This window comes from Epinephelus moara, chromosome 13 (assembly GCF_006386435.1).
Source record: "Epinephelus moara isolate mb chromosome 13, YSFRI_EMoa_1.0, whole genome shotgun sequence".
In the NCBI taxonomy this organism is placed as follows: Eukaryota; Metazoa; Chordata; class Actinopteri; order Perciformes; family Serranidae; genus Epinephelus; species Epinephelus moara.
The window spans coordinates 18,339,044-18,351,222 of record NC_065518.1 but is presented as its reverse complement, the minus strand read 5'-3'; the positions used below and the strand labels follow the sequence as shown (position 1 = coordinate 18,351,222).

At 41.7% G+C, this 12,179-nt stretch overlaps 1 protein-coding gene across 1 annotated transcript; it reads right to left on the bottom strand.

Annotated features, from left to right (window-relative positions):
* Window positions 1–6: 6 nt before the first annotated feature.
* Window positions 7–11,858, bottom strand: slc35g1 (solute carrier family 35 member G1). Its single transcript, XM_050060438.1, has 5 exons — window positions 10,920–11,858; window positions 6,555–6,735; window positions 4,311–4,445; window positions 3,830–4,026; window positions 7–1,567 (listed from the first exon to the last, which is right to left on the bottom strand). Exons 1-5 carry the CDS (start codon window positions 11,248–11,250, stop codon window positions 1,155–1,157), a joined length of 1,257 nt encoding a protein of 418 aa, XP_049916395.1. The 5' UTR covers window positions 11,251–11,858; the 3' UTR covers window positions 7–1,154.
* Window positions 11,859–12,179: the final 321 nt, after the last annotated feature.

Below are 12,179 nucleotides of genomic sequence, written 5' to 3'. Positions count from 1 at the left end.
GGGTCCCAATTTTGGTACCGTGACAACACTAATCTGGAGGGGGTTCATCTGCAAAAACTAATGAAAAACTAAACAATGATATTCAGTATTCGGTACTCGGTATTCGGCCAAGCGTTTAATAATATTCGGCTTCGGCTTCGGCCACAAATTTTCATTTCGGTGCATCCCTACTTCTCTTGTCCTTCAGTAGATGCATGCTTCCTTCTGCGCGGTCATACATTTGGCGGGTGTAGTTCTGTAGAAGATAGTTCCTACATGAAACTGCTCACAACAAGGTCTGTGGATTATCTTCAGTAACCAGTTCATGAGACATTGCTGTTGAGTTTTTTTGGCACTTTCAGCACCACAAGTCGAGTGACATGTAGTTCCATTATATTCAAGAGAAGGCAGACATCTCTACGGCCGGTATCTTCAACACTTGACAACTCACACCAAAACAATCTAGATAATATATAGCACTCCAGTTAAGAGGACAAATATGTACTTTTGATTTTGAGATGAACTGTCCCTTTAAGTACTTTTTGCAGATGCCCATTTGATAGCGCCTAGTACATACTAATATGTAGTTTACTTTTAATTCACTCTATTATTATTACCAAGTTATGTGACACAGTACGAATGGTCCCAAAGCAGTAAACCTCTCTCTTTGGCTATTTCACTCAGGTTACAGTACAATAAAGGGAAAATGGAACTGAGGACTGCTTCACTATGGCAAAATTCTACTTTCAGTCCCATTTATGTTATGTATATATTAAGGACAAAACAGGAAATCTGTGTTGAATACTTATTTAGCTGCTCAGGCTCCAGGGAGCCGGATATGGTTTGGGGGCAGCAACAGTTTTTCCTTTCTCCTATTTCCTCTAGTGCTCATTTACACAAAAATAAATGCATAACAATAAGTTCCACAGGTTGACTCTCAGGAATCAACGTGTATAGATGCACATAATTCAATTTTGAATTCAATCATAAACTCATAACTGACTCCTACTAAATTATCTTTCTATATTCCTGCTTTCAACTCTCCAAAAAGCTTAGACCTCCTCAAGGGTTTGCATTTAAGTAACAAGTAAAATACAGAATAAATCAAGAACATATGATAGTGAAAAAAAAAGAATAAATAGTTATGCCACAGTATTCTGTGTCGCTCCTCCTTCTCAGCTCTTGTGAGAGTTGACGTACCACTTTCGAAGTGCTACTCCACTTGTGCTCACCACTACGCACAGCGCCCCTCCGAGGCTCCACCAGGTCGGTGCACGGTTGAGGAAAATAAATTGGAAGATGAACGCCAGCACCACATCGATAGTCCTCATCAGGGCCACAGGTCCAGCCTTCTCAATCTGCAGGGCCTTTGTGAGGAAGGTCTGGCCGGCGATACCCAGAACAGCAATCAGCATCAGCAGCCAGCGATCGCGGCCGCAGAATGGGATTTTCCACTCCCCAAGGACGGATACAGTGATGACGCACTCGATGAACCCGATGACAGCATAGTACCAGACAGAGAGGTAGTAATGGACGCTCTTCCCCATCTTGCGAAGGACAACAAATGTGAAGGCAGCTGCAATGGCTCCTATGGATAAATAGAAAATGAAAGACTGAATGAATACAGCACTCAATGTATAAACCATTAAAAAAACATATGAGACCTAAAGGACAAATAAAATACATATTTAATCTAGCGCTTCATAGCTACAGACCTCCTCCTTGTAGAATTATTTGAGCTAATTAAGTTAAACTTGTTAGAGAATCCTCTGGTGACGATTTATATTTATAGGATTTAGAGTTATGATCGAGCTGCGGGCCCAAAGACCTGACAGGAACCCGCACAGTTTCTGTTCGAGCCTGAACCTTTGCAGCAGTTTTGGGCCTGAGCCTGATTTTAAGAAAAAAAATCATTTTCACTGTAAAATATATGTATTTTTAAAAAAATATTTAAACATTTATGACAACCTAAAGTCAACTAAAGTCTTTTCAGTGCATTAACAGACATTTGAGACACAATCTCCAACCTGTGCCTTCTCCTGATTAATGTTCGGCACATCCAAAAAACTTGTCATATGCCATATACACTCACCAGCCACTTTATTAGGCACACTGCAAATAACTAATCAGCAGTTCTCTGGGTGAAAATGCCTTGCTGATGCCAGAGATCAGAGGAGAATGGCCAGACTGGTTCAAGATGATAGAAAGGCAACAGTAACTCAAATAATCACTGGTTACAACCAAGGTCTGCAGAAGACCAACAACACGTCCAACCTTGAAGCAGATGGGCTACAGCAGCAGAAGACCACACCAGGTGCCACTCCTGTCAGCTAACAACAGGAAACTGAGGCTACAATTCACACAGGCTCCAATGGCCTTCACAGTCACCAGATCTCAATCCAATAGAGCACCTTTGGGGTGTGGTAGAACGGGAGATTGGCATCATGGACGTGCAGCCGACAAATCTGCAGCAACTGTGTGATGCTATCATGTCAATATGGACCACAGTCTCTAAGGAATGTTTCCAGCACCTTGTTGAATCTATGACACCAAGAATTAAGGCAGTTCTGAAGGCAAAAGGGGTCCAACCTGGTACTAGCAAGGTGTACCTAATAAAGTGACTGGTGAGTGTATAATAAATAGAGATTGAATAACATATCCCATTGATGAGGGACAGGAGATGAGATGAGTTACTGGCAAAACAGCCCACTGCCTACATTATTTATGACTTTACAAAGACTACGAGTGCTGCATTTAAAAATAAAAAATAAAAACTGCTGGGAAATTGGAGCAAAACTGATTTAAGCCCTGGGAAATTTTGAGAAATTTCAGCCTGGTGAGTCAGGCCCAATCAGGTTCTGGCAGAGAATTAAAGCTCTGATAGGATTACTGGTTACGGCCATTAAAGTCTGTCAATTCCACCTGCACTTTTCTCCTACTCTGGTATTTTCTGCAATGCTTCAGATTTCTTACTAAACCTCTCAACTCTTGGAATTTACAAATGCACATATAAAAAAAATCCTCAGTTTTTCTCTACAGCGAAACTGCTGGTGTCATGACATCCACCTTCTGTCAATGCCAGAATACATTTACATGTGTTGACATGTGCTGTGGAGGTCTGCTTATTTGGAGGTCTATTTTGGGGGCTTTGGTTCGTTTTAGTTGCGCCTAGAAAACACAGAAAATCAGGGAAATCAACACCTCTGCTGAGTGAATCACAGATACACTCCTCATCGAAAATAACAGCTTTTCACTCACACATTTGGCGTGAAAGGTGGGTAATTTATGAATGAAGGTGGAGAGGATTGTGAGATTAATCACAAGTGAGGCTCCTCAGTTAGTGTGCTGTAAAGATACCTGACTGTGGTGGTGAAAAGAAAGGTTAACTACAAAGTGAAGCTCCTAATTTATTGGTCGATCTTCATTTGGGACACTTAGGTGGTGCAAAATGAAAAGCTCTTAGCACTTCAAAGCCAGCATTCAATTTCTATCAGGCCGATTTGACAGAAATATACGACAAATTGTTTGCAGGGGGGGAAGCCAGTGAGGGATCATGACTTTGATGATAGACTAATGATTCCAGCTAGTGGGAAAACTCAAACACGAATGCAAGGAGACTCCCTAGAGAAGAACCACAACTAACTGGAAAGACTGTATCTCTCATCTGACCCTGACGTGCCATGGGGACATAGCTGTAGCACACTGAATTCCCCCAGTTGCCATGGTAATCCTGACGGAGAGACATGCCAGGAGACTGAGCATCATATTTCCTCCTGAACGATTTTACCTCCCTATCACAGTCAGAGAAACTTAACTGCTATATAAACGCTAAGTTTATGAATCGTATCACCTGCAAAGGCAGCGATAGTCCCCTTGATGTGGTTAGTGTAGTTGCCCTCGATGCCACGTCGGTCCTCGCCGAAGAGGAACGGCGGTCGGGCGATGAGGATGACTCCAGTGATGGTGAAAACAGTGAAGACACAGTCCCAGATTGTACATCTCTCCTTCAGGAAGATCCAGGCCAGGATGGAGGTAAAGACTGGATTACTGACAGACAAGAGAGTTTTAGTAATACATGCATGGGTACTATTAAATGAATAAAACATTCAGGTAATCTGAGAAAAGTGTTGATTATTGTCTCACACATTTATCTTAGATCTTTCATGAGAGACAAAATTAAGCAGAATTAGTTCAAATGTTAAAAAGTGTGAAAGAATGAGCACGTGAGGAAGATTAGCACAAAAAAAGGTGGCAGTCATACAATTCAGGGAGAATAGAATCCCTTTGTATTAGTATAATCTCCGCTAATCCACAATCAATTAAGCTCCTACCTGAACATGATGACCGTGGCGTCCGCTAGCGGCATCTGCTGAACAGCATAGAAGAGCAGGATCATGGCATTGGAGCCAATGAAACCCCGAAGCACCAGATATACACGCTTATCTCTGGGACCGAGGAAACCTGTCCTGGAGGAGCAGAGATATGAGGATGATGGATGAATGAATGGCTTGATGGATGGATGATTAGACGGACTGACAGAGGAAGTAATAAACTGAATTTTAGACGAGGAGGGATGGTGACAAATTGAGCAGCGGAGTGAGCTGAGGGATGACAAATGACAGGATGGGTGGATGGATGGATAGATGGATAAGTAATGTGGAGATGACAGTGACGGACAGATGAACGGATTGGGCTGAAGGAGAGGTAGAGAGTTCGGTATGAATTAAAGTAAAAACAAAGGGGAATGTAGAGGACGTGTGGATGGATGGATGGATGAATAGGTAAATGAATGAATAGAAGCACTGGTGGCAGTCTTTGGGAATTTTCAAAGACATTTAACTTTGGATTTTTGGGGTCACAATAGCCCCGATTCCACCAAAAACTTTCAGTATGGTACCTTTGGAACCCTTCAGAAACGGAACCAAGAACTTAAGTCTGTTTAGTGTTTCCACTGCAAACAGTACCCTTAAACCTGGGCGGGGGTGTTGTCACTCACTGCTCCGTCCAGCACTCACTGTATTTCCTCATTACAAGTGATACAGAGGGAAGTCTGCATCTCGTTTATCATCCACAGAATGAGGCTGCACGCCGACATTTTCAGAACAAAATAGAACAGGCTGCAATTGAGAGTCTCTCTCCATGGGATATTCAAAAAATATCGGGTTTGTGCATTTAGTCCCTCTCAGGTAAGCTCAGGGGTTTAGTGTTGCCCACAGGAACAATGCTCCTCGACGCTTTTCTTTCTCCAGTTGAGGATTAGAATATCTTTAAGATCCACTCATTACTAGGGGCGCATTCACACCAGGATAGTCCGGGGGACTCGGTTCGATTGGGCGGGAATGCAGAAAAAGTTTCACACCTTCATTTGGTTCGGTTCACTTTCTCACTACACTTTTTAAAGCGGACCAAACTGCCTGGACAACGCCACGCAGTTACAACAGCTGCTTGTTTGGGGGCAGTACTGCCCGAAACAACTAATGACCAGGAAGCAAAAAAGCATGAAGAAGAAGAAAACCCAGCTCATCGATTGGCCAGGACCGAAAACTGAAATCCATTGTGGGTAGCCACAAGCAACTGCAATATATAGTCCTCTTACCATATATCAATAAGCGCCTGTACCTCCTCACTACTCCACATCTGCCCACGAGACATTTCCCAACCTTTTCTTTTTTTTACCTCTGCTTCTCCTGGTTCGCGCTGTTGGCTTTTTTTTTTTTTTCCCAAAATCTGCGCTCTACGTCACTTCCTCTCTTTGGTTCGCTGGATAGTTCTTTTGCATTTCCCACTGTAAGTGAACCACACCAGGGTTCACTTGCAATTGAACCAAGACCCCCAGTTTTCAAGCGGACCAGGGTTTGCTCGTTTGGTCCGCACCAGCGTTCCAATGAGCGTACACACCTTACCAAACGAACCGCACTGTCCGTGGAAGCGGACCAGGGTTCGTTTAAAGTGGACCAAATAGCGCCAGTGTGAATGCGTCCTAAAAGTGTATGTCATCCAAGAGAGACAATAAATACTAAAGTAATGGTCAAAGTTATCACAGTGAGATTTAAGGTGTGCTGATGGAGTCACGTCATCAACTAATGCATTGAGTAATATTACAAGTACAGGTGCTGCAGGTCTGGCATCTAAAGCCAACCCAGTTTCAATGGCGTTGGGCGATGGCGAGTGCTGAATTTAAAAAAAATTCTGTATGTCGCATATCTGCTACACAAACAGTAGGTTACGTCATTGCAAATATGTCAACTCATTTACGCCAATACCAGCCAAGTGTGTCAAATGGTGGAACTAGATGAAGGCAAGAAGCAACACAACCTACAAGCTAACGTTATCCCTGCAGCGTTTAGGCAGCCATTCCTAACTGATTCAGACAGGGCAAAAAAAATACAGCAGTTTTCAGCTTATGCACTTAATCTAATCACAACTTATAAATTATTGGTTTGAAAGAAAGACTGTTTGAGTGTAAATCTTAAACCTGGGATTAAACTTTTACTGCCTTAAGGCCCAGACCAAACATACCGACATCTGATCTACCTGTAGAAATCTAAATGTTTGAGTTTCTCCTTGGTGCTTACTTGTGGTAGATGAGCAATGGCATAGTAAAGAGTATCTGGAAGAAGCAGCGTATGGCGCTGATCTCTATGGCGTGGATTCCCTGGATGGTTTTCACCAAGAGGGCAATGATGGAGAAGAAAACCGTGGACAGGAACGCATAAAACAAACCAAGACCTGAACATTTCTTTGGTGTCTCCGAATCTGCGAAAAAGAGAAAAAGAACAAAAGGAGAGAGTCAAAGAACGAGCAGGAGGGTATGGAAGCAGAGAAAAAAGAGAGGAAGGCGCCCTGAGAACGATATCACTATTTCACATTTCATTTAACAGAAATAAAAAAATAAAAACATTGTTTACTGTGTCAAGCTTACGTTGATACAGTAACTGCAGGGTGGAGCAGGGAAGTTTAAAGTGTGTTATTGAACTCCATGTGGCCCGGGTGCGAAACTCGGTTGAAAAACCACAAACAAAAGATTTGCACAAGACAGCGGTGTCGTGTTTGCAAACCCTGCCTGTGGAACAACAAACTGATATGCTTGTGGAGATTAAATTCCAACCTGAGGTCTCTCAGACATCTTCCTTTGTATTTGTCCACAATGTGTGGTCTACTTTCATTTACCAATGATATAGGGCATTTGTTTTCTCAACCTTGCACCGAGCCAAAAACTTCTCTTTTTTTATTCTTAGCTATAATATAATGCCTCGTAGGCACAGACAGAGAGATTATCACAGTGTTACATTACTGCATTAGTATTACAGCATTACACTTTTCAGATTTGACTTGGACGACAGAATTTTGTATCACATTATATAAGGATGGGGGCAAAAAATTGATACAGCATAGCATTGCGATATTTTATATTTTTATATTTAATTATATTTTAATTTATTTATAGGTATATACACTCCCCAGCCACTTATTAGGTATACCTATTCAACTGCTTGTTAACGCAAGTAGCTAATCAGCCAATCACATGGCAGCAACTCACTGCATTTAGGCATGTAGGTATGGTCAAGACGACCTGCTGAAGTTCAAAGTGAGCATCAGAATGGGGAAGAAAGTTGATTTAAGTGACCTTGAACGTGGCATGGTTGTTGGTGCCAGATGGGCTGGTCTGAGTGTTTCAGATTTTCACACACAACCATCTCTAGGGTTTATAGAGGATGGTCCGACAAAGAGAAAATATCCAGTGACTGAAACTATATCTGAAATAACCATACGTTACAATCAAGGTATGCAGATGATAATCTCTGAATGAAATACACGTCGAACCTTCAGCAGCAGAAGACCACACCAGGTGCCACTCCTGTCAGCTAACAACAGGAAACTGAGGCTACAATTCACACAGGCTCACCAAAATTGGACAATAGAGGATTGGAAAAATGTCTGGATTGCTGCTACTGCTGCGACATTCAGATGGTAGGGTCAGAATTTAGTGTTAACAACATGAAAGCATGGATCCATCCTGCCTTGTATCAACGGTTCAGGCTGGTGGTGGTGGTGTAATGGTGTGGGGGATATTTTCTTGGCACACTTTGGGCCCCTTAGTACCAACTGAGCATGGTTTAAACACCACAGCCTACCTGAGTATTGTTGCTGACCGTGTCCATCCCTTTATGACCACAGTGTACCCATCTTCTGATGGCTACTTCCAGCAGGATAACGCACCATGTCACAAAGCTCAAATCATCTCAAACTGGTTTCTTGAACATTACAATGAGTTCACTGTACTCCAATGGCCTCCACAGTCACCAGATCTCAATCCAATAGAGCACCTTTGGGATGTGGTGGAACGGGAGATTCACATCATGGATGTGGCACAGACAAATCTGCAGCTACTGTGTAATGCTATCATGTCAATATGGACCAAAATCTCTGAGGAATGTTTCCAGCACCTTGTTGAATCTATACCACGAAGAATTAAGACAGTTCTGAGGGCAAATGGGGTCCAACCTGGTACTACCAAGGTGTACCTAATAAAGTGGCCGGCGGTGTACTTTTACTTAAATAACATTTTCAATGCAGGACTTTTACTGGTAACAGTGTATTTCTACAGTGTGGTATTAGTACTTTTATTTCAGTAAAGGATCAGAATACTTCCTCCACCACTCCTAGTACTAGTGTCGGTCTTTCTTCCTCAAGTGCTCCGTGACATCATTTTTCATCAGGTGCAAAGGGTAAAGAAAGGGCATTTCTCACTTCCTTGTAAGCTTCCAAGACAAAGCCAAACTCCGTCTGGGCATTGATTTAGTGTCCCTAGAGCCAGGCGGAACATATAGTCCAGTCAATATAACTTAAGACAGAGTCCATCCCAGTAGGAATTGCAATAGTAATGTTTCTTAGTTTTAATGGTCCTATTACCCTCCTGCATCATATATTAAAAGTATACCTTCATGGATTTAGTATAATGTTCTATTTTCAAGCTCAAAAGAAAAATTTCTACATTTTACAGAGACATGGTTTGGGTGAAATGATGTTAATATTGGAGGGTCTCTGTACACCTATCAAACATATTTGGTGTCTTTTCCAAAGTTTTTGGGGTCAATCTTTCCAAGAACACACTTTTCAAGAGGATATACTGATGACTGACCTACATTAGAGGTACTACTACACAACAACTGTTTTTTTTTTGCCAACTTTTCCACTTACAGGTTGCACCACACTGCTCCTATGGGTGTGTCCGCATCTAAACTGGGCATAAATTATTCTCTATTTAGTATCTATAACGTCATCATTCATTGCAAGTTTAGGATTTAAATAGGGAATTGTTGTGCAGGGGAGGTGAAGGGTTGGGTTGACGTGGAGAAACAGAGTGTGTGTGTTTTCATGGACGAACACATTTGTATATGCAGGAAATTGATAATATGCTTTATAACCTAATTTTATTGATTTTGTTTGAATTCAGAAAAAGGGCACCCCCTAATCACACATATACATTCAGAACAGGTCATATCTGATGGTTATATGTGGGGGGAAAACACATCCAAAAAAACTAATGTGTAGACATAAATTATATGAAAAAATTGTGTTCAGAAGCAGAGATATGCACTTCTTTGAGAGACCATAATGGCCCCAAATTTTGAGCCCTGAATTTTTTATACTTTTAATATGTTATTTGGTTGCCCCAAGAGATCACAAAAAACCTTGAATGATTACCATTGCAATTTCCCCTGGGTCAAACCACGGATCTATTTATTAGTCTATCTATGAACCTATATATCTATCTATCAATCCATCCATCCATCTATCTATGAACTTATCTATCTATCTATCTATCTATCTATCTATCTATCTATCTATCTATCTATCATCTATGAATCTATCTATCTATCTATGAACCTATTTATCGATCCATGAACCTATTCATTTTTTAATCTATCTGTCTACCTATGATCCATCTATCCATCTATCTATCTATCTATCCACGAACCTATCTACAAATCTACTTATCTATCTATCATCTATGAACCTATCTATTGATCCATGAACCTATTCGTCTATGAATCTATCTATCTGTCTATCTACCTGTGAACCTATGATCCATCTCTCTATCACCTATATATCTATGAATCTATATTTCTATTTATAAATCTATCTATGACCCTTTCTATATATCTATCTGTCTATCTATCTATGAACCTATCTATTGATTCATGAACCTATTCATCTATGAATCTATCTAGCTGTCTATCTACCTATGAACCTATCCATCTCTCTATCTTCTATATATCTATGAATCTATATATTTATTCATCCACCTACCTATCTATCTATCTATCTATCTATCTATCTATCAAATACTACAGGTGTGATGGTCCTAGAGTGGCCCTTTGAAAAGTGCACAGTCATCCTTCCTCTTTAAGGGTGATGTAAATGTTAAGATGGCTTACAACAGCTTATCCTTATGTGCATCATACTTGTTATTAGGCAGAATTAAAAGATAAGGACCACCATCACTTATTGCTGTTTATTCAGGAAATAATAAACAACCATAAAAGGACCATTAAAACCATAATTTAAAATGATTTCTCAGCTCACATCAGTGGGGACCAGATTAACTGTGACGTAAAGCTCATTATGAAATATGTCATTTGTGCCAGCAATAAAAAAGAAGTGTGTAAAAAATGTGTAGTGACTTTCAACAAATCGCAGCTAATAGGCTAATAGCCTCCACGTGATATCAGCACCCGCTTTAACTGACAGTACATGACGTTACACGGTTGTATAACGTGAGGCTGTCACGCAGGAAGCCATTGGTTCCTTTGGTTGCTTTACAACTGTATTTCTGTGTCGTCTTCCCATCACAAAGTTTACACACAAGTGATGTGAGGATGGACAGACATGTTATCACTTTAGTTTTAACTGTCTAAGTGCGTGCGCTCTTCTACCTTCACTTGCGCTTCCGTCTCGGGATGCGAGCCCGCTTCTGACGCAACACACCAGCGGACAGAGCGTTTTCTCCTCGCTGCCTTCCGGCGAATCCTCGCGTCCTCCCGCTTCTCCCTCGGCGGCATCACCGTCGTTTTCCCACGACACACGGCAGTTACTCTGCAAGTGAATCCTCTCTGCCGTCCGTTCATCATCGCCGTTGTCGTCGTCGTCGTCGTCGCGGTCGTCTTTGCAGTTCGTGCTATGGCTGTCAACTTTGTGGAACACGACGGTGATGCCGTCCTCTACGGACAAAGCCCGGCCGGGTGTGCAGTGGTTACAGTCGCCCATGGTAAGATCAGACGGCCGAGCGGCAGCATGCCTTGGACAGAGCGCTGTCCGTTTTCTTCGGTGGCCTGAGTGACTGGGAAGACAAGGTTAATGACTAACCTTGGTGGCAGGAGACTAACTCCCATGCGGTGGTTACTTTACCCACAGGGGGGCAGAACTGAACCCAGACCACCTCAGCTGTGGGACAACTATAACATTACCCAACGTGTACGCCCATAGCAGAGGGAGGCAGAGGAGGACTGAGCCAACCAAAACTCAGCTCACACACATTTGGGCTGACAGACGTCTTTATGTATCACAAGTAAATTTGAAACTGTGTGTGTGGCTTATAATTTTGACGTCAAATGGAGTCAAACTTATGATATGGTTCTAACTATGAAGTCAAAACATTGAAGTTTTAGGACATTTGTCAAACTGAATCACAACTTTGACTCATGAGATTTTGGCCTGGGAGCATCAGAGTATTTGCTTAAAGTAAGTTATGTTATTGTTCACACTGCCAAACCCTCTGTGGGTTCACCACAAGGTCACCCAGTGCTGCACCCAGTACATTCAGCACCCAGGGCAAGCTTCCCCTGGTGCCCCCCTCCCCCTCAAAACAATAAACAAATGAGAAATCAACAAGAATAAACAACATGGCTAAAAAAATCTTGCAAATTTTTTTGTTTTGCGCCCCAGATTATATTTTCTCCTACTCTAATCCTCTCCACTCCACCATACCCATAAATGCTCCAGCTAAGGGTGGGCGATATGGCCCTAAAACGATACCACAATATTTAAGGGTATTTTTGGGATAACAACATTCTTGACAATATGAGAAATTAGTAAAGAAACAATTTCAGATATTCAGTAAAAACAGTTAAGTTTGTAAACAGTAACTCAAAGTGAGATTCAGATTATCAGAGTAGACAATATTAATAGTTTAACAA